General features: G+C 40.9%; 1 protein-coding gene across 4 annotated transcripts; it reads right to left on the minus strand.

Moving 5' to 3' along the window:
* Positions 1 to 217: 217 nt before the first annotated feature.
* rbbp5 (retinoblastoma binding protein 5) lies at positions 218 to 21,500 on the minus strand. Of its 4 annotated transcripts, none has more exons than XM_034083265.1 (15): positions 21,370 to 21,500; positions 20,401 to 20,487; positions 20,153 to 20,178; positions 18,284 to 18,456; positions 18,016 to 18,156; positions 15,356 to 15,518; positions 14,973 to 15,082; positions 12,590 to 12,709; positions 11,908 to 12,061; positions 11,696 to 11,767; positions 10,682 to 10,799; positions 10,022 to 10,091; positions 7,442 to 7,674; positions 6,394 to 6,471; positions 218 to 565 (listed from the first exon to the last, which is right to left on the minus strand). In XM_034083265.1, the coding sequence occupies exons 2-15, from the start codon at positions 20,423 to 20,425 to the stop codon at positions 513 to 515; spliced, it is 1,536 nt and encodes a 511-aa protein (XP_033939156.1). In that variant the 5' UTR covers positions 20,426 to 20,487; positions 21,370 to 21,500; the 3' UTR covers positions 218 to 512. The 4 variants fall into 4 exon arrangements, with proteins under 4 accessions (XP_033939156.1, XP_033939154.1, XP_033939157.1 ...); XM_034083263.1 differs by having other exon boundaries at positions 6,247 to 6,471; XM_034083266.1 differs by lacking the exon at positions 20,401 to 20,487.
* Between the last annotated feature and the right edge of the window lie 1,483 nt (positions 21,501 to 22,983).

A 22,983-nucleotide genomic window follows, 5' to 3' on the forward strand; every position in this document is an offset into this window, starting at 1 on the left:
AGTACAAACAAGCTCCACTTGTCTAAATTGCAAACATTTACTAGGGACAGTTCACCCCAAAATCAAAAATGCATATCTTACCTGTAACACAAGTGTTTGTGTTTTTTTGGTTTAAGATCCTTTTGAATATGTTTTGCAAATATTTGTCCAGCTCTCTGAAATCTGTCAGGCTCTACAGCTGGGTTAACGCTTGCACAGAGAACCACACCGCAGCAAATTATTTACAAATCAAAATGTTTTAATACGTATAAAAACAACAAGAAAGATGACACACACACTATCAGGACGCACGTGATCTATACATGGACAGAGGACATTTGACTGACTCCACTGCTTCACGCTCTCTTTGACGGCTCCTGTCAAGAGATCCGGGCTCAGGAGTTTTTCTGTGAAGTGAGCCCTGGTTTGGAGAGAAAACAGTCTGCATGTCTAACTGCTCGCTCAGTCTGTTTTATGACATCAGGCTTTGTCTCTTTGTTTGAGTCTGTTGGTGGCTGCTTCACTAACAGTGATCAGTCCATCCCTCCAATATCGTGTTGCTTGTACGACTGTGAGAGCAGACTCCCTGCAGAAGGAAAAAATACCGTCAGACAGACAAACATGACAATAAGACACCGTTTACACAATATTCTACTTAGCTGTCCAACTGTGAACTCTAAAAGAAAATACAAATAATGATCAAATATATTCGAATTATTAGCCATATACCGAAAATAAAGGCCAGTTAGAAATGTCGGAAGAAGGGAGGAATTTGTTGTAGCCTAATAAATAAATTAACCAAAATGTTTCATTCCATTAGTACAATAACAGATGAATGTCATACTTAACACTCGGCTGAAACATATTTTAAAACTAATTCTGTTTGTATCAGTTAAATGTTTGTTGTTTGTTTTTCATGTATTGTGTCTTGACATTTGTCTATGTTGATGTTACACATGGAGCTGCTGTGAAGCAGTCAAATTTCAGACTTGATCTGACCAATAAAGCATTATCGTATCGTATATATATATATAAATAAAACTTTACAATTCCTGCAGTTGAAGGCTTTCAATGTGAAATATCTGTGCAGGAAGAGTTGTTTTATCGATAACAGTGAAAGAAAGAAAGGCAGATAAGTTAGAGAAGAGTAAAAGCATAATTTGAGTGAAGGGAAATAAAAAACATCTGCCATAGTGTTATAACTAAGTCCTTTTGAATTCTTCTTGACCTTACGTTTTTTATTGAGGTCAAGAAAAAGTGCTTAGGAAAATACATAGGACATTATTTTTGACGATTTGCACGCAGCACAAAAACTGTGCTCGCTGATCTGGCAACCTGAGACACTGCAAAGAAACACAGTGAAGAGATCCAACACTAAACTCACCCTAGATTTTCATTATTTCTTATTTCTCAGTAAGGGGTTACATAAAAAATGAAAGACTAATTTTAGAGGAAATACAATCTTATTTGTGATTATTAAATATAATAATATGATTTATATGTATTTGTTCATTGGAAACTGAGAAACACAAGTGTGCTCAATATGGATGTGATATGGTATTATTTTTAACATTGTTAAATGTATCTGTTGGAAACCAGATTTTTTGATGAAAGTTTCAAGTAAAACTATTGCCTCACATCTCTGACACACACACACAGAAACAGGAAAGACCTGAGCAGCGCTGCTACAGACACACATCGATGTCACAAGACGCCTGGGGAGCGAGGTGGGAGCAGGAGGGTCAAAGGCCAAGCAGGAAGTAGATGTACCCCAACAAGCCGCAGCTTTAGCCACGTCAACACCCACCTGCCACGACAGTCCAACTTCCCCAAAGTTTAAATGATGAATTATTCATCATGTCAGAATGAGGCTGAGGTTAGCAGAGGTTATACGGTCATAAAGCCACAGTCTGGAAGGATCTCTGAAGGTACAAGAGGAGTCACTGTAGATTAATCTAGCAGGAGAAAAAGCATGTTCTAATCATACAGCTGTTCAGCCTATAAGTGGAAAACTGGCGGAGAAAGTCTTCAAAAATGAGAGTTGTTAGTTCTCTTATGAATTACCTGAGTTGAACAGTGCTGATATCATGACAAGGGGTTTTCAACAAATCATTTAGTTGGACCTTCCTCAGTTTGATTTAAATATTGAATTTATCTTATGTTATTCTAAAATGTAGCAATCGTTAGAAAATCCAATGAACCCCCCCCCCCCGAATCCTAATCTAGAGTTTTGTTCGTGGAGAACTTGTTTTTAAGATGTATATGTATTAAAGGGCCCTATTGTTCTCATTTTCAGGTTCATATTTGTATTTGGTGCCTCTGCTGTGACATGTTTACTTTAATGTTGAAACATTTCTTATTTTTCTCATACGGCCTGTGCTGCGGCACCTCTTTTCACCCTGTCTGAAACCAAAGCCCAGTCTGCTCTGAATGGTTAGCTGGCTGGCTCTGTTGTGATTGGTCTACAGCTTAGAGATGTCCCGCCCCTTAGCCTATCATGTTAAATGTGTTGGCGTTCTATCCAATAGAGGTGCAACACATGGATTTTAGCCTTTGCAGACCATGATGAACAAAAAACTATAAAACAATACAATAAAGGGGAAACCCCAAACAACATAATAGGGCCTCTTTAAAGTCAACAGAATTGTAGAAATATGATGTTTTAATGTAACTGTAGCGCCCCATGTGGATAGAAATGAGATGTTACACACCTTTGCAATGAGGCTCATTGTCTGAAGTCGAATTTAACATTAAAGAGCTACGGCCTATAAGGACATCAGGCCGCGCCTTCAAAAGTAACTGACTAAGGCCCAAGCCCCCAGCCCCCAGGAAGTGCGCCGGACTCTGAGGAAAATATTCGTTGTGGCCAAACGGCGGTACTACAGTTCCGTATCAGTCGCTGGGCCCGGAAACACTTTTTCCCCATTGACTAACATTGGGAAGGAGACGTCTGTAAATCGTAGGATAATTTTTTTTTAAACTACCCAGTATGAACATTTGTATAGCCCTTATTAAAAACATTCGGTCCTCAAGTTGTAAAATGTGCTAATAACGTTATGTAATAATGTGCAGCGACGCGGTCATTATGCCGATCTAGATCCCTCCGCTTCGCGTCGGGCTTCTGATCAGCCTGTCGGTGTTCTTTTCCCCATAATGACCAAGTCGCTGCACATTATCCCGCTTATTACATGGCCACATTCTCAACAAAGTAACGATATGACTCCCAATATTAATTGAAATGTTTTTGTGCATTTAGAAAATGATTTTATTGATTTAAAAAATAGTTGTATGTATTGATTTAAATTGACATGCATCCGCTAAGAAAAATAGACCGTTGTTACAGTTTGAACTAACGTAGCAACGGCAGGAACTGCTTCGATAGCGTTTTTGATTACAGATTTGAAAACATCGCTGCTTGCTTTAAAAGTAGCACAATTCATTATGTCAAACCTTGGAAAGTATCTAGATATCCCTGCCCTAATGCCAAAGTAACTGCACACTGAATATGTGTCGCCGTTTGATGTCTATGTCTGGACCGCTGCGTAAAAAGGAGGGTTTCTGCCCCGTTACTTCTCCGCTGCTTTCTTGTCGCTTTCTTTGTTTGTGCAGATGTGAGCGTCCTTAACAACGGTCAATAAGTGCTTGACAGCGGTCTGTCTGTTCTGGATTAACAACGTGTCATGTGTTCTAAATTGACCAATCAGAATCGAGTATTCAACTAAACCATGTAATATTAGTTATTTTCCTCCGCATTATGAACGCGCATCTAACCCACGGGACCGCGCCGCAGGCACGTTCATGTGACGTGTTCAGTACTACATGAGTTTTACCTTTACCCATGGATGCACAATAAGAACGGATTATATGATTATATGAATACTTTCGTGACGTTTCGCTCTCTCAAAAGTTGGGCCATTTTGTCTTCGCCAATGAGCAACTCTCATAGGAATGAACGAGGCCCCGCCTCCCACGCTGTATCCAGTTCTTATTATACATCCATGCTAAGGCCACGTTTACACAGAGACGAAACGGGTTGTATCCGCTACAGTTCTCCATCGTATGGACGGTTCGTCCACACGAGGCCGTAACGGAACCGCGGAAACGGAGGCCTCAAATGATAACGGCTCCCAAGGTGGGTAGATCTGCGGACGAAACGCTCTGGGGGGCCAAACGACAACGATAATTTCCTGATAACGACGACGCCATAGCCCCGCCTCTCCTGCTCACCCCCACGTCATTGCTGATGTGTTTTCGCCAACAACCTCTGCTGCTCACTGCTGTACCATGGTCAGTAGCTACTGTCTGCTACTGACCATGCTACAGATGTTAGTGCAAAATCTACAGCTCCTCTACCACAACCATCAGCAACAAGTGGACATGGAGAACTACATGAACTACATGTTGCTAAATCCACCTCGGAGAATAAACAGAAGGGCAACCAGGCAACCATGGCAACCATGCTCGGGGGTCTTCTTCGCTGCTTTTGGTGTATTTTGTGGCGCCACTTACAGGCCCGGCATATGTACTACAGCGTCTCCAGCGGGTCGAGTGGTCTCGTCTCTTTAGCCGATACCGTGTGGACGGAAGACTTTTTTGATATCGACTAAGGTTCGTTTTCGTTATTGTATCTGTGTAAACGTGGCCTTAATGTGGAGAAAGAGATTTATCCTCCTGAAGGGGAAATTGTTATCCCTCATGTAAACAAATGCTTAATGCTGCGCTAGACTTTTGCCGCCACAAATTGGGTTATTTACATAATATGTTTACATGATTTTGTTGTGCAATAAAACAACCAGAGAAGCAATCTGCAAGGAAACATAGCACACCGTGTCCTCATGCTCCTGTTTCACCTGCTTAATACAGGTATCATCACTGCTACTGTGGTCATATCGGAGACCCCTAACATTTACAATAGATGTGAAGGGGGTCATGTATTTTGTCTGTGTTCTGGGTTCCTGCAGTTTTTTGAACAGACAATACACACGTTCAGAGGATGAAGCTGTTAACGTGCTGCTACCATAAACTGGCTGTAGCCCACAAACTGAAGCAGAATGATCAAGTTATAGTAAATAATAACAAACTCCAGTGTTATAATTCCATACTCGTAAATAAAATGACAAGCTCTTTCGTTCAGTCTGGAGTTTCAATAAATTCTAAATCGTCAATAAAGTCTACGACCATATTTCGGAGGGATATGCTACATATTAAAGGTGGGGTAGGTAAGTTTGAGAAACCGGCTCGAGATACACTTTTTGTTATATTCCATGGAATGCTCTTAACATCCCGATAGCAATGAATATCTTAAGTGCTTTGACAAAAAATCCATAAAAAAATGTCATCTGTGGAAGCCGTAATACTGTAAAAAGTACAACCAATCGGATGGATGGCCTACCTGCCTGTCAGCCTCCCATCGGGGCACAAACTTATCTCGTGCCCTCATTGGTCATGTGCGCGTTCCTGTGTGTTGGAGGAGGGGCTCTATAAGGAAGTGGCAGATTTTCTCCGGTTGTGTATTTTCAAATTCTAGCGATCTCGAGCCGGTTTCTCAAACTTACCTACCCCACCTTTAACTTTCTATTTTATGCATTTCAGTTCTTCATTAACATTCCTTAATTAACACTTCACTTTCCACTAACATACATTAACTGTCGATTGTTATTTTTTAATATTCTTTGCGGAATTTGGCCATGTAAAATGTCCTCTTGGGTTGCCGTACAGCCAAGGCATGACGTCATTGGTAAGCATAACGGACCCCGAACAGATCTGGTAGGCCGAACACATACAGCTACACTGGCAAAAAAAAATTCTAACGGAAACTCTGAGCGGGACATATTTATTTAGCTGTAGTAGGCAAAACAAATCACTGTGATTGGCCGTTGAATCAGTGAAGGGGAAGAGAAACAGACGGCAGTGAGAGTGGTGTAAAAAAGTAATTCAGCAAACGCTTCTTTATTTTAACATGTGTATGTTAACTACGGCTAGACGAATACAGATTACGGCCGCCTGCTGTTAATGAGAGTCATCTCCTCTCTACCGGCGCAGAGCGGACATGATGGTTGGCTGTTTGCTGTAGTCTTTGTGTTCAAGTTGAACTTTTGGGCCACAGAGGGCGACACGACAGCCTGCTCTGTTCTTTGATGCTGGTTTGTGTGTCAGGGCCTTAAGCAGTACAGGGAAGGGGGGTGGAGGGTTGCCTTGGAGACAGGCGGGGCTGGTGAGGCTTCAGTCAGACCAGGTGAGCAGCAGTAGGGGCGGTGGCGTGCTTACCTGAGGCCAGGCCCCCCTCTGCTCTGCCCTTCATCCCTCCTCCTCCTCCTCCTCCTCCTGGGCCTGAGCTGCCCAGGGCCTCCCCAGCGAAGGAGGGCCGCTCCCCCCTGTGGGGCTTGGGCCTGAAGGGGAAGTCTTTGTCTTTACCTTTGGAGCCTTTGGGCCGGCCTGCTGTCTTCTTCTTGGACTTGCCGTCGCCCTTCACTCCCAGCAGGGGGTGCACCTCTGAGGAGAGAGAGGACAGACTCGGGTCAAAGTTCCGATTTTCACAATAAGACAAGAGACAGACATTTTAAAATGAGGATACGTTTCGTACAGTTCAGACGGCGCCCCGAGAAACAATTTCTTGTATCTGTATAACATGTGTTTTACCACTGCCTGAGGGCATGCCTGTTTATAGTATAGGTCATTGTGTTATTTTGAGAACGATTCATATAGAATCTGGAAACTTGTGTTTTTTTACTTTCTAGGATCACACTGAACACAAAACAACCTGTTTCCAATTTTTTCATTTGTGGCCAGTGGAAAAATCCAAGATGGCAGACAGCATATACTGAAAAATCTAAAAATCGTCACGTTTGAATTTTTTTGCTCCATAGATGTATACCTATGAGCTTATCAACAGACAGATTCTGCCAATAACTGCTGAGATATTACGTTATGGATCAAAGCAGCGAACTGACTGATCAGAAAGTAAAAAAATACCAGGATCTATGGGCCAATAGAGTATCAGACTTGCGTTTCCCTTAAACCACGCATCCATGCCAATACAAATATAAGACCGGTCTGGACTCAGTCAAATGAATGAAGAGCGAAATTAGCTCTGGATTCAGCGATAGCATGTTTGAAAACGTAATGACCAAATTATTTATTTAACAGCTCAAATGTTTGATTTAGGGCAGCTTTGCTTAGGCATAGGGCGTCCACCAATCAGAGAGTCACTGGATTGATCTCTGGCCTCTGGAGTCAACATGTTGAAGTTTTCTTGGGGAGATAATTACTCCAAAATGCCCCTGTAGACATGTCTGCCTTATTGAAGTGTAAGTTGCTTTGGATAAAAGACTCAGCTAAAAGAAAATCATACGCTGATTTATAGAACGATCATTCCAGTGTTTTTTTGTAACTTTAACTTCCTTGATATAGACCTGACCCCGTTGTTGTATCTTGTTATTCATGTTGTGTTTTACTCTCTCACCGTCACTGGGCACCCCCTGCAGTTCGATGGTGGTGGTGCGCGCCTTCTTCTTGGTCGGGCCTTCAGATGACGGTTGTCGTTGCTTCTTGTCGCCAGCAGCCAGCGTCTCCTCCGGGGCCCCGGTCTGAGCTGTGGACTCCGGCGGGGGGCCGAAGGGGTTTTCCTCAGGGTCCTCCACCTCAGGGGCAATGGGCAGGTACAGCAGGGCCTTATAGTCCTCCAGCTCCTCATCACTGCAGCACACAAACACACAAACTCAAGAAGATCTGAACACAAGAGCAATTCACAGGCCAACTTTCAGTTATAAAACTTGTTACTAAAATTTGCAGTTGAATGTTACTAATTACATATCCTCAAGTACTGTACTAGTGTACAAAGAAGTTGTTAAGTATTTTATTCTAATGCCTCTTTCTACTTCACTACATCTCAGTGTATCTCAATTATTTCTCTCCAAGTAAAATACAGGGGAAAGGGAGAAAGGGAGAAAGTAATATTTACTCCACTTTCTTTGTCTGACAACTTTGGTTAGTTTTTTATTAGTTAGGTTTTTATAATGCAAAACATACGAAGAACAACAACGACTATTAGTCCATGGAGAATTGTGTGTTCTGGGTTTTATATATACAGTCTATGGTTCTGGGTCATTGTGACGCCATTTTTGATATGATCAATCAATTTCTTAGATGAAAAAATAAATGGCAGATTAATCCATAATGAAATAAATAATTGATTAATACATAATACAAATAATTAACTAACCCTGCTTTTGTATTAATGCTTAAGTAAAACTAATCTAATTATATAACAATGTAATGTAATGTAAGTCATGGGTGAAAATGTTGTGCTTTGAGAACTTTCCCGATTATACTTGCATACGGAAAAGTATGCACGTATAATCAGGAACATTTAGTTTAAATTAAAGTTAAACGTTTAAGTAACAGATTAAATCAGGGGGTTTACTAACAGAAAATGTTCACTGTGTGGTAATACAACTTAAATGTAAAGGTCCTCTATTATACTCTTTTTCATCAATATATTATAGGACTCAGATATATACAAAACATGTCTCTGAAGTGTTTGGATCATTGCAGCATCCCATAATCCCCTCTGTTTCAAAAGTGCTGATTCCCTGTCTGATACTTTAGATGAAAATAAGGAGCCCCGTCCCCATGTCCCTCTGAGAGATATTTGGTGAAATAAAACACAATGTTGCTCTAGGAGGAGATTCAGGGGATAAGGGGGGGGGTTACCTTGGTTGGTGATTGGCTAATGGTTACACGAGCCAAAACATCGTTATGACATCATAAAGTGGCCAAAATCTGATCAGCTCATTTCCAGACAGGTTTTTATTAGTGCTGTCAAAATTATCGCGTTAACGGCGGTAATTAATTTTTTTAATTAATTGCGTTAAAATAACGCATTTAACGCATGTGCAGAATGGCCCGCCCCATACGTGCCACCAGTGGCAGCGCCAGGGTATGGCTGGGGTAGGCTACACCCATACCAAGAAATGGCTTAGCCCCACCATGAAAAATGATGTTAAAGTAAGCAAAATAAAGTCTGCCAACTCGCGGAGTAAATTGCACAGACAGCAGTTAGTAAGATTGATTTCAGTAGCCACGGTTTTGAAAACTTTTGTCACGTAGTGATCGACTTCTCAATAGAACATCTTTGATAATGTCTTCTGGCCAATCAGAATCAAGATAACGGCGTGGTGTTGTTGCAGGAAGTCCCGACGGAGAATACTTTTGCTGTAGTACAGGGGTGCACATAACTGGTACGCAGGTTATGTGCGTAATCTGAAATGCGTACCGTCACTTGTGTCACAAAGCGCATTTGCGTACCGACGTACTTGTGAAGCTTTTCCAGAAGGCGGTTAGATCACCGGACGACAGAGTCGGTCTCCGTGTGCACAGACAGGGCTGCTGTTAACGTCGGTCTGTACAACGGAACTGTGCCAAAACTACGCCAACCGGCTGCGGAGGGAGACTCCCCCCTTCACTGGAGAACTGCGCTAAAACAGCTGATCACAACGTTCACACTCTGTGGTCACGAAGTACTCCACTAGCGCGCCCCCCCCTCTGTCGACTTTCCTGAAGTACTCCCCCGTTGATAGAAATCAACACATAATGAATTACGACCCCACGGTTTGATGATTGATAGGTGTGTGGGTCGTCTTTCATTTTGACACGCAGAAAAATGTTATAATAAACATAGATACTGTATGTTAAATGGATATATCCGCCTTCTTTCATTTATCTTTCCATTCCCACAACAATATACATAAAGAAATGGCATATTTTGGACATAGTTCGAATGGTGATTACTCATGATTAATTAATTTTTAAGCTGTGATTAAATCTAATTAAAAATGTTAATCGTTTGACAGCCCTAGTTTTTATATAAATGGATCAGGACAAAAAGAGAGAGAATCTTTTGTGAGGGGACACATATTGATGTATAAAATACATGAAGAAGAGGATTTTGCATAATAGGTCCCTTTAAAGGTAAGAATGAGGATGAGATTGGGGAGGAAACATTGTTCTCCCTGACGTAGGAACCTGTATTTCTGTTTCTCACCTGCTACAAAAGGCAACGATGGGGTCGACAGTGGTGACATCCACCTCTTCATCCTCCGCAGCATCTGCACCTGTAACACAAAGGAGTTAATGTCCGAGGCCAACCAGTGAAACCAATAAGACCAGTAAAACCAGTAAGACCAGTAAAACCAATAAGACCAGCAAGATCAGTAAAACCAGTAAGACCAGTAAAACCAATAAGACCAGTAAAATCTGTAAAAACCACTATAAAAAAATAAGATTCAACTTATTATCATTACATGTACGTAGTACAAGTACTATGTAACGAAACGGTTTCTCCGCATTTTACCCATCCTAGTGTTAGGAGCAGTGGGCTGCCATTATGTACGGCGCCCGGGGAGCAGTGTAGGGAATGCTGCCAAGCCAAGTCCCTATGGACTTCGCCACCACCACCCTGGTACCTAAAACTAGTAACACCAGTAAGACCAGTGAACCTGACAGCCAAACCGGGGCAGGTTACAATTTTAATGGGAAAAATTAAATATATAAATATTGAGATTGTGTGTGACATTGGGAATAATCAAGTGACTGTTTTCAGGAAGGCACCATAAAAAACTTAATTGTACTAACATTTAGTCATTCATTTTTTTTATGCGAGTCCACTGCATACTTACAACCCAGTGTTTAGTGTGTGATTTACCTGTCTGCTCGGGTTCACTCTTATCTTCGTCTTCAATGTCGAATTCAGACTCTCGCTCCTCGTACTCCACATTCTCATCCAGCTCTTTAAAGTCTGGAGCAAAAGCGCTCCAGTTTTCCTGCACACAAAACAATCAGTCACATCCATCACACCATAATACTATTTGCATCAAATATCCTGGTAGTGGTGCTTAAATATTTACCATAGGGCGCGTTCACACCGGAGTACTTTTCCCCGTACTTTTCCCGTTTGGTTCCGTTAGTACCCCTTAAGTTGCGTTCACACCAAAAAGATTACTTAGTGCCGGGAACTTTTACCCCCATTTTTAGTGCCTGCTAGAGAGGTGGTACCAAAAAAGTACCAATTTCTATTGGCTGGGCGAATTGCAAACCACGCCCCGTAAAACTCAGAAAGGTTTTGTGAAGCCGCCATTGTATTTGTGGCATTAGCATTATTAGCATTAGCCCCGCGCACAAATGAAGAGAGACTAACTTATGGCAACACAAAAGAAAACATGGGAGCGGTGGAGATGAGGAGGTGTCGGCGTTCTGGCGATTTACTCGGAAGGCTTCAGTCGAAGCTGCTGGGACTCCTAGCAGCTTCTACTGAAGCCAGTCCCCAACTCCGGGGACTTCCGGCCGGGGACTTCGGGTGGCAGTATACGCCGTGAAGTTGTTTGCGGCCTGCCAGTAAACCCAAAGCAGAAGAAGACGAAGTGACATCAGCGGCTCATTTGAGTAATCTTCCCTCAGGGAACTTATTCCGGTGTGAACGCGATCTGTACTTAGTGCCCTGGGGTACTAAGTGCCGGGGCACTAAGTACAGCAAAGTACTCGGTGTGAAAGCGGCTATAGTATGGAATAGGAACCAAATCAGAAACATGGCAGATTGACACTGAAATATTGCCATGTTTTAGTGTCTGTTGATTGTTATGCGACGGCAGATTTTTTTATGAATGGTCCTTGTTCAAAATCCATCTGTGACCATGTTCATTTTCCTTTACTGTCTACTTACCACTTGGTTCTGAGCCCAGATGGACACCACTCCACTGGAGATGGAAGCGATAATTGGACGGACAGGATGCCACTGGACAGAGGTCAAAGGTGAGATGGGTAAATCGTCAGATTTTAAACAACATTGCGTCACAATGTTATTAAAATTCCATGGAAACATCGTTTTTCAAGGTTTATATCTCCGAACAGTGAGCCAGTTTTTGAGATCCTTACCGCCACATCCAGCAGCAGCTCTCCTCTGGTTCCATGAAGGATCTTCACCAGGTTGCCGATGCTCTTCTCCCAGATGTAGAGCGCGTGCTGCCGGGCAGAACCGGCCACGATGTACTCGCCATCGCCGGAGAAACAGCAACGCTTCCACGGAGTCCTGAATGCAGAAAACACAGATAGAGTACATAAACAAATAGATCGGAGGAAAACACGCTAAGATTATCGAGTTAAATTAAATGAATTTCAAGGTAAAATATTACAAATCATTACATCTTAATTGTTACTATAAATGCAATTAGGAAAATTAAAGTTTACAGAATTACCCACAGCTATCAATGCATATTGTTACAAGAAAATAACTATTTTTGTTTTTTGTAAAGCACTTTGAATTGCCTTATGTGCTATATAAATAAACTTTTGTTTTTTACACCACTTATTGTAACACCAAATGATGTTGAAATGAAGCATTTGTTTCAAGGTATATATTGAGATTCAAGCATATTCCTAACTTTAAAAATAAATAACAGCCTTCAAAATTTAAAAATAAGCCTTTTCCACATGTTGAAGACTTTGTACGAACCCTGTTATATGCAGTGAAATTCAGAATATTTGCAAGAACTTAAAAACATTTTGTTCATGCATTTCTATACACATACCAGTGAAACTGGTTAAAAAGTTGACCTACCTGTTGACCAGGTCCTGCAGCTTCTGCATGGGTTCCGGCTCTCCGTCTCGGCCACAGGTCAGAATCTCCCTGCCATCATACACCCTGATGATCCGGTCTGCTGTGTTTATGAGGAAGCAACTGCAGAAAACAGGACAACGAAATAAGATGTAGAATAAGAGACCGGGGGGGGGGGGAAGCACAGGAAGAGCTCTGCTGCCAAAACAGCGCATTTTTTTTAATTGAGATTCTTAGCTATTACCTATGAATCCCGTGAACACACTACATCAGGGGTGCCCAACCTTTTTTGAACCGAGAGCTACTTTTAAAGTTACCAGTCTGCCGAGATCTACCAGTCCAAATAGAGAGGCGTAGCCATTACTGACAGCCTACTACCAGGTAAATACACACTTCTACTTGTATAAAACTGACCTTTGTACGATTAATACTTCATAAAATACTGCAGATCCTTTATCTTACCTCTTTCTAATCTACACACATACAAGTATTTAACTGAAGTTGCACAACAGTGTTGTTGATACAGAGTTGGAGTTTATTCACACGTCACTACAGTGGGTAATGTTTTCAAGAAACATTGAACAGTGCTGCCACATATGACATAGGAAAAAAAGAAAAGACTCTGAACCCTTTCTTTGCCATTATATAAAAATAGTGTTGCTACAAAAGTATAAATTAGGCTTACTAATAAGACGACTCAGATCTGAAGCTACACAGGAATCTGCTGCAACAGTGCAATAAATAAGACAAAATTAATAGAATCAAACCCTTTTTTGTTGCATTTTAGTAGAGTATAAAAAGAAATGCCTTTAATAGGATGCAAGCAACACTAGTTTCTTAACCTGAATTGATAATAGACTATAATCAATTTAAGTTTGCATTCTTATACCATTTTGTACAATAATTATAATGACTAAGTTCAAACAAACTAAAACTCACAGCTGATTAATAACGGTATCTAACTTGAGTTTTTATTATATCAAAAACCTGTTGAAATGCTACTGTTATTGTTGTTGTTTACTGTCCCCAAAAGCGCTTCGGCAGCGATGGTCGGCAGCCTCCAGGAATGCTTCTTTCACAACTTCGCCGTCTTTGAAAGACTTCATGTGTTTCGCAAGAACGTGATTGACACGATAAGGTGCTCTGGTAGCAGGCTTGCTCTTGTTGTTGGGCCTGGTGAAAATGGACTGCTGTGCATTTGGCTGTCCTTTCAGGCCCCTCCCCTTTTGGGAGCGCAGAATTGGGAGGGAATTCCGTCTCGTAGCGTTTGTGCACTGTTTTGAAATGCCGCTCCTAAATTACCCTTCTTCGATAAAGCCTCGCTCGCATTCCAGATGAGACAGATGGACTTTGAATTGGAATAGATACAAATAATCATCCTCCCACTCGGAGTGAAAATGATATATTTTGGGCTCTTTTGCTTCTGCCATAATTGCGGTCTTGTGTGTGTGCGGACTGTCACTCCTGTTGACACGGACAACGTCAGCGAAATACTGCCCACTGCCCACCAGCCACGCCCCGACACATGGGGTCACGCCGGCCAATCACAAAGCTTTGATGCGTTCAAGTGCATTATTCTGGCACAGGAAGATTATGTTAGAGGACATTAACGATAAAACAGAATATTGTTGTTCTATTTTTAGACAAATCTGGGCACCCCTGCACTATATGAATCTGTACATAAATCAATGTGGAATTAGATACACCAAGTCTTTAATTTTATCTTAGCTTTATGTGTTTTCAGAGTCTGTTTGCTAGTCTTATTATGTTGTGTTTTTACTGTATTTATTTTAGTTTGGTTTTGTTATGGTCAGGTATAATGTCTCAGGAGTATTTAGCCACATATTCTTACAACAAATATTTGTGGAGAACTGTGGCCATGTTTAAATCTTTACATTTCAATATTAAACTTGAGTTCGTCTTTACAATTAACATAACACCTGAACTAGTTGGTTAAATGGCATTTAATCTTTAAATTAAGTACATTATTTCAATATTATGTAAGTGTTATTTCAATATTATGTAAGTGTATAAGACTAGACTGCATGTGGAAAACAACAGCACAGCCCCATCTCCTGGAATATCAAGTCTAAACTATTTCTAGGTTCAATTGGCCATCGTTTATGATTTTATTTCATTGCAAACAAACAAAAACTGAAAGAATATACGATCATTTTTATGAATCTTTAATTGTTTCAGTTTAGTCTTACATTTTCTGAAAGGGTATCATATTCCTCTATTTTGAGTTTATAATAATATAACCTGAACCTTTTTGTTTTAGTTTTAGATGTATTTTAGAATGGTAACTATGAACCAAATATGTGTAATCCACATTTTGTGTATCCAGCCAGCTCGACACACTGAAAGACCTTCTGCTGCCTCTCACCTGCCCTTGCGTGCAAATTCAATGGATTTGATGGCGGTGGTGTTGCTGGTGCCTGTCGTAACTCTGAAGGAAGCCACCAGCTCCTGATTGGTTGTTTTCAAAACCAGGATCTGCAACAACAGGGACATGATGGTGAAGGAAACCAGCAAAAACCACTGGACAGCACTCGCAAAACAAAGGAACAGCTTATGGTTAAACATTTCATTGGACAAAAATGTATAAAGTTGGGATTAAGTTATTTATTCTGAAGAACAGAATAACAATTCAGGAGAAATCTCTGGCCTGCATTGATATCTGCTTGATTCTACATGTACATATTCAAGCACTGAGCTTTTTTCTCTCAATATTCATATTGGAAAACTGTTCAATAACTTCTGTCTGACCTTTCCTTTGGCGTTGCCTGTGTAGATGTACTGCCCCCGCCTGTCGAAGGCAGCCACCACATTGAGGTCTGAGTCGTCGTCCACTGGCAGGACGACGTGTTTGGAGTCTGAGAGTGTCAGCAGGACCGGCGCTGACTTCATGGGACACACCAGCACTTTGTCCCTAAAACACACACACAGATTCTTGTTATAGCAAGGTGTATTAACCCTTGTGCAAAAGTTGCTCAAATGTCCTTAAAGGACAAATATAACAATATAAATTGAGTTTAATTCACATTCTGTAAATTAAATACTAAGGGAATTCGATTTTTTTCACAGTCTGGGATATGTCAAAGATTATGACAGTTTATTTTTGTGCAGGTTAAATTAATTAAATTATAAATAAATAAAATTCCAACTTTTTAGTTTAGAAGACTTTCTTAAAGAGCCTGTGACAGCATCCCAACAACTGTTGTGCAATGAAATATTGGGCTACTAGTAATCTCGAACCGTCCGTTTAAAAAAGAAAAAGCGATACCGTTCCGTTAAATATCAATAATTTCGAACATCGCGGGGAAATTCCTTCGACTCATTTTGAAGTTTTGGGGGAAGCCGGAAGTGACGTCAATGCGGGAACGCTTCGAGAGCCAAACACGGACAAAGTGTGTTGTCATGCGTAGAAATGGTGAATTACTGAGTTTAGGCACGTTAATAACGTTGTAATGAAGCTGACTACAGTATATTCATATGTGTCAGTGCTTTCATGTCAATTCGGCGACATAAACATAAATGATCGTGGTGAAGATGATGATTACATTAGGATTAAAAATCGGGAGTGAGAGCTGCTGAATTTCCTCCCGTCGGATGTGATATAAAAACAAATCGATTATTTTTGTGGTTATAAACTCAAGTGGATGAAACTACATTTATTAGTGCTTTCATGTCAATTCGGCGAACATATGATACATTAAATGATGAGTGAGGATGATGATTAAAAATCGTTTGTTTGTGCCGGTCTGCATTTCCTGATGAGAAAACAAACCGATGCTTTTTGTAGTTGTAGTACACCAACAACATGGATTAAACGTGTGTTTTTTTTACCACAATGTTGGGGAAATTAATGGATAAAATGCACGGATTATTATTATTATTATTATTCCTACTCCGATCGGGACACTAGGTCCACCGTTTCCCCGCAGCGAGGCTCCCCCCGTTGACAATTTACGTGGGCTGGGTGCAGTGGCGGACTGGCGGTACTGCCGGTACCGAAGTGGGCCGGTCGGATAAGTAACTAGCACATCCCCCATAGGCGGCGCGTGAGGCTCAGGTTTGAGAAGGCTAAATAACTTCTTTTACCTGACGCTGCCCGCCTCCGGCGTCTATAGAAAAGAGATCCACTCAGTGTGCGGAGTTTAAATCTCTCAAGTCATATTACAGGATAAAGGAAATACAGTTTAAACTGCCGTATGCAGAGAAGACGTCGACGTGTCGCACTTATCATTCATATTACATCATCAATCAGATCATCGATCATATAATATCATAATATATCATATATTTCCTTATCTGAGTCAGCTTCTCCAGCCTCATCTGGCCGTGCAACACTCACAGTGTCACAGACTGTATGCAGAAGTATTATTTAACACATTATGTTGACGAAACACTCGAGTCAAATGTAATTAAAGTCAGATCCACTCGTGTCTTAGACGTGAACGCGCTATCAGCTGGAGAGAGAAACCCTGGCTTGATTTACCGAGTTGATAACCAGCGTCGTAGGACCGCTTAGCGAGATCTCGTTTGTTAGTTTGTTGTTGTTAGTTTGTTTGTTACTCAAACATATCCAGGGTCTGTTGAACTGGCTTCGTAGTACAGGGCACAGGTGGCGAGCAGCGCTAATGTCAAAGACACAGACATTATATTTGTATTTTACCAGGATGCAGTGACACAAATATTTACATATTTACATTTACTATCTACAGCACCCTGACATCCCCCACTCCCCCCGTTGACAATTTACTAGCGGTACCGAAGTGGGCCGGTCGAGAGTCCCGGGATGATTTTTAGTCCCATTCCACCACTGGCTACATGACCGTATGATCGCCCATATTGACGCACCTCATTCCTAAACTTCTAACAGATATATATACATATATATATATATACATAAACCGATCCTTCAGCCTCATATGAGCTCTCAGACACGTTCAACATTAACCCGTCATCTCTGTCTGAGCTTGCTGCTGTGTGCGCCGTCGTGCGTTTACATCTGACTGTATATATATATAAAGGTTTACATGCAGGTGCTGGGATCCTGGACGGTGCAGCTGGAGCGCTGTGCCCGCAATGACGTCACCCATCATTTGGCGGGACTTGAAGAATCCGCGAGAAGATCCAGAAAATTGTCAACATTGAAGGCAGATTAATGGTTATCAAAGTACAAATATCCAAAATCAGTTCAGTAACTGTTTTCAAGGGGACAATATTTACTCAAATTGATGGGTTTGGATGATGGGGGAAAACCGTGTCACAGGCTCTTTAAACTTCTAAAATGCAAAAATTATATTTATACTAATATTACTTTATCAGTTTTTAATTAAAAAAACGAAATAACTTTGCTTCACAGTCTGGGGTATGTCGATGTATTTACATCACTGTCACTCAGATGCTGTCGGCTCACTCACATGTCTCTGGGGTGGCACTGCAGCTTGAGGATGGGTGAGGGGAAGCGGAACCTCTGGTCACAGTCTCCAGTCAGGACATCCCACTGCGAGACGATGTTGTCTGTGGAGGCACTCACCAGCTTGTGGCCGTCTCGACTCCAGCTGCTCACACACAGACAAATACCATAATTAGTTCCTCATTCAAATGTTACGGCCCAGAACATTTGGGTGCACGATGGAGCTGGCAAAGCAGGTAGAAAGTGGATGTGTGTGAGTGTATGTGTCTCACCATAAAGAGCAGACCGGGTGGATGTGTGCGCTGATGATTTTGGCGATGCCTCGTGTGAGGAAGTCCCAGATGACGATGCGGCCGTCGTTGCAGCCCACAGCCAGCAGGGTGCCCCAGCGGTTGAAGGTGCAGGTGAGGGCCATACTGATGCAGTCCAGGGTGCCATCTGCCTCCTAACAACACACACAATGAAACACAACCATAGTGTTTGCATTAGTCTAGGGCAGAGGTGTCCAGTACGTCGACCGCGGTCGACGCTGGTAGATAGCGAGTCATTCATAAAAAAAAAAAATCCAGCTCCGTTAAAATAGACAAAACAGGTTTTGATCCCTTCTCCCCCCTTGGCCTCCCTGCCACTTAATTCAGGAGTTTGCTTGATTGACAGAAAAAGCGACCTATCGCTTTCCAGTCTGTTAACCCAGAATGCAAAGCGATACAAAATCAGTCAAGTGCCGGGAAAACTCAAATTAAGTCAAAGAGACAAACAAGAGACAAACAACAAAATGAGTGCGGGACCGAGCAAGAAGCTAAAGACATACTACTTCCACCCAGAATGGGAGGAAGAATATTTTGTCGTGATGTCACATTCAAAGGTTATTTGCCTTATTTGTAAAGCAAGCATCGCTTTGCCAAAGAAAGGTATCGTGGAGAGGCATTATCGGAGTGTTCACAAGGCATATGACAGCGACTTCCCTCCGAGTAGCGAGTTTAGAAAGAGAAAGGTCGTGTATTATTGCTACACAAACATTATCTCGCAGTCTTAGTGTCGCCAACTCGTTTCTAACATGCAAAAAGACAAAACAAATGCGTCTATGGTCGGTGTATTTTTATCTTTCCAATCGAGACGAGATCTCTCTCTCCCCCGTCTGTGCGAGGGGGCGGGGCAGTTTACATACACGCGGCTGCTACATGCAGCAACACACGGAGGAGATGGCGGAGAGAAGCGCTCCAAGGTGTGGTTAAATGTTACCCGTCTTGAGGTGGACAATGCTCGTTACCAAAACTGCAATAAGAGTTTAGCATGTAAGGGCGGTAACACGAGCAATTTGTCTAAACATTTAGCAAAAAGTGCTCCACATCCAGACGGAGGAATGCACCGGGTTCCACTGTCTTTCTAGTAGCTCTGTAGCCCCGTCCACGAGTAACGTTTCCACGTCAGGTGTTATGCTAGCAGCAACACACGGAGTTAACTACATTATACAAACATGGGTTAATGATGAGAGGTAACTGAGTTACTCTTTATTTTGTTAAAGTTTCAGCTATTCCGTTTACAGTTCCGTCATCAGATTATTTAATATGATTTGTTAAAACATTGTTGTTTCTTTTGATGTGAAATATTATTTATTTTATTTAAATAAAAAGCAATGTTAGTTTTGTAAACAATTTGTTAAGTTAATTTAATAATATATGTATTTTTGAATCAAGTATTCATCTTTATTGTCTTCATTGTTAGTTTCCACATGCCTAAAACAACCTCAAGCTAAATCTAAAAGTTGATGGCTTAATAAGAGCGTTTGAGAAATTGTGCAAGGCATACAGTAATAGTCCGAATAGTCGATTAATCGTTTCATTAATCGATATATTAATCGATTATCAAATTAGTCGTTTGTTGCAGCCCTATTGTAGTTATCCCATGTATAAATAAAACGTGTTATTCAGCAACCCTTGCCATTTGGGATTTTATTTTTGGTTGGTAGACCTCGATGAGCTGGTCATTTCAAAAGTAGCTCACCAGCCAAAAAAGTGTGGGCACCCCTGGTCTAGGGGTTCCATGTGTATTATTGTTTTGATTGATTTTATTGCACAAATATAACCAGGATTTTTTTTGAGCTCATGTAGTGTGTACATTAGGAGCTGCTGGTGGCTTACCTCCGGGTAGTTCTGCCCGAAGGATTCTACAAAAAGGAAAAAGAAAAAGAAAAGGATTTCAAAAAACAGAGCAACAGTCCTCCAGGAAGTACCAGCTGGCTCAGAAACACAACACACATATTCTGTGTGCTACAGCAGAGCCTTGGAATAGGATGTATTTATTTGAACAGAGATCACTTTCATACGCATGGGATTAAAGACAGATGTTCATTACATATGCATCGAGAAAATGAGTATGTCATATTCACCAGAAAGAAGCAGGAAGTTATCCATGAGTAAAGAGAGAATTCTTCAAGTTTTATCCAAAGTCTGAGCCAGTTATTAATAAGAAAGAACTGTATGGATGGACATTTACAAGAGAAAAAAAATGTACCCAATATTAGCATTAAAGTTTTCACCAACAAAACGGTGAAACAACCAATTTACAACATAACTTTAGAATGAGCATACAGGAGAGTGGACAAGAGGAAGAGTCGGATTTTTTTTGAATAGATATGTGAGTGCACGTATTGCCATTAAAACAAGAGCACTGCAATCAGTTACTGATACATCTTTGTTAAAGTAATGAATACAAAACTGACCCTCTCCTCAAAGACACTGAAGCTGAAGACGTGTTCTGGTTCTTTAAGTGTAGTTATTCATGTATGTAAAATGTGGTCTTTGATTCAATAACAAAATGTATTTATGCAATTTGCACTTATTTCTCCTGCGTATCATTTTTCTGAATGGTAACGTTACCCCCTGTCAGATGGAGCAGCTATGCATTGTTTATGTCCTCATCATTCTAATAACTGTAAGAGCTTGGAAGCCGTGGAGGAAAAAATAATATTAGATATAATTATTATTATTACAAGGTAAGGTAACGGTCTGTTACTATCACATGAAGAAACATTTCATTCAAACACAATAAGAGACAATGTACCTAGGCTAATGTTAGCTTGCAGCAACATGTAGCTGCTACTATCTTTTAAAGCAGCGTTTACATTGATGTAAACATATTACAATGCATAGAGTTTAAAAAGAGATACGTTATAAACATATTTAACACACCTAAGCGGGTTTATTATATTAACAAATGTGTTTATATTTGCCTCTTTTGTGTTGATGTTAGCATGCTAGGCTAACGTACAATGCTAACCATAACAAGTAGCCTTAGAGCGACACAAATTAAAGAAATGTAGGATCTATTTCAAACAAAAACAAAGAGTGGTATTTACCAAGCAGATCTAGATTCATTGTTGGACGACAGAGGATCCCAATGTCTTTCAATACTTTACTTCACAGAATATTTTTAATAAAGTTCACTCGTATTTATTTCTGATGCTAGTAATGGAGAGACTGGCGCCGAGCCTCCAGTGAGGACCCCAAACAATGCATCGTAAAACATGCCTGAACAAAATGTCATTATTACAAGCGTAACATCCATCACTGTACATTTGTTAAAGTAAATACCTCACTTATACGTTTTCAAGAAAGAGATGGAGCTTTGCATTGAGATACTAACTAAAACATAAATAATATAAGATCAAGAAATGAAAAAGAGCCGTTAAATGGTTAATCTCAACTCCAAATGTGACTAGGCCTACTTTACCTTTTATTTATGTCAAGCATGTTGTATTTTATATTCTGTTCATCCAATCATTTCCATTGATATATATGTAACTGTATATCTGTTGAATTAGTATGTATATATTTGTGTTGTACCCATAGGTTGTACCATTGGGTTGTTAACTGGTTTAAAATAAATACAATAAAAAAAAAAATGTTCTGGTAAAACCAATGTAAGTTGCATTATCGACCACACATGGAATAAGAAAGTCGAATCAAATACAATGTTGATGCTTTTTACTGTTTTTACATGTTTCCAATGTATAGTACTTTATAGGCTACTTCTACTCACTACATTTGACAACTTAAATTACTGATTGCTAGTTACTTTGCATATTACAATTATTATTACAAAATATCAAACAGCGAATGAATTTGGGATATATTGTTGTTTAAGCTGCACATTAAAATCTAAAGTAACTTAAATGACCTCAACTTTTACTTGCTACAACATTAAAGTGATACAGGCATCAATCAAGTATGTTTTCTGTATCTATGGGTACAGTGTTCATTCTAATCTGTTCTTATAAGTGGATAAAAGTAGCCGCCAATATCAACATGCAGCACCTGCCCTTGACTCTTATCTGTACACTACCTTCTATATGGCCTGCATGTAATTGTGTGTGTGTGTGTGTGTGTGTGTGTGTGTGTGTGTGTGTGTGTGTGTGTGTGTGTGTGTGTGTGTGTGTGTGTGTGTGTGTGTGTGTGTGTGTGTGTGTGTGTGTGTGTGTGTGTGTGTGTGTGTGTGTGTGTGTGTGTGTGTGTGTGTGTGTGTGTGTGTGGACCTAAATCTGTTTACAGTCGCGTGTGGGGACTGGCTTCCCTTATGGGGACAAATTGGAGGTCCCCATGAGGGGAATCATTAATTTTAGGGTGAAGACTTGGTTAGGTTTAGGATCAGGGTTAGGGTAAGGGTAAGGGTTAGGGTTAAGCATGTGTTGGTTTATGGTTATGGTTATGGTTAGGATAAGTCTCCAGGAAATGCATGTAAGTCAATGTAATATCCCCTGAAGCGATGTATACATGGTATGTGTGTGTGTGTGTGTGTGTGTGTGTGTGTGTGTGTGTGTGTGTGTGTGTGTGTGTGTGTGTGTGTGTGTGTGTGTGTGTGTGTGTGTGTGTGTGTGTGTGTGTGTGTGTGTGCGTGCGCGTGCGTGTGTTTGTCTAGCATATGTAAGTCTCTCACACTGAAAGAACCAGTTGTGACTGCTGCTGATTCAGGA

This window comes from Pseudochaenichthys georgianus, chromosome 5 (assembly GCF_902827115.2).
Source record: "Pseudochaenichthys georgianus chromosome 5, fPseGeo1.2, whole genome shotgun sequence".
Taxonomy (NCBI): domain Eukaryota; kingdom Metazoa; phylum Chordata; class Actinopteri; order Perciformes; family Channichthyidae; genus Pseudochaenichthys; species Pseudochaenichthys georgianus.

Bases quoted from the DNA above. Each gene is read 5' to 3' on its own strand.
- rbbp5 (XM_034083263.1), bottom strand. From the start codon at position 20,425: ATGGATAACTTCCTGCTTCTTTCTG. The intron at 18,157-18,283 runs GTGAGACACATA...GTGTGTGAGCAG, and splicing joins CACCCGGTCTGCTCTTTATG to CTGGAGTCGAGACGGCCACA. The intron at 11,768-11,907 runs GTAAGGATCTCA...ACCTCTGTCCAG, and splicing joins AGCTGCTGCTGGATGTGGCG to TGGCATCCTGTCCGTCCAAT.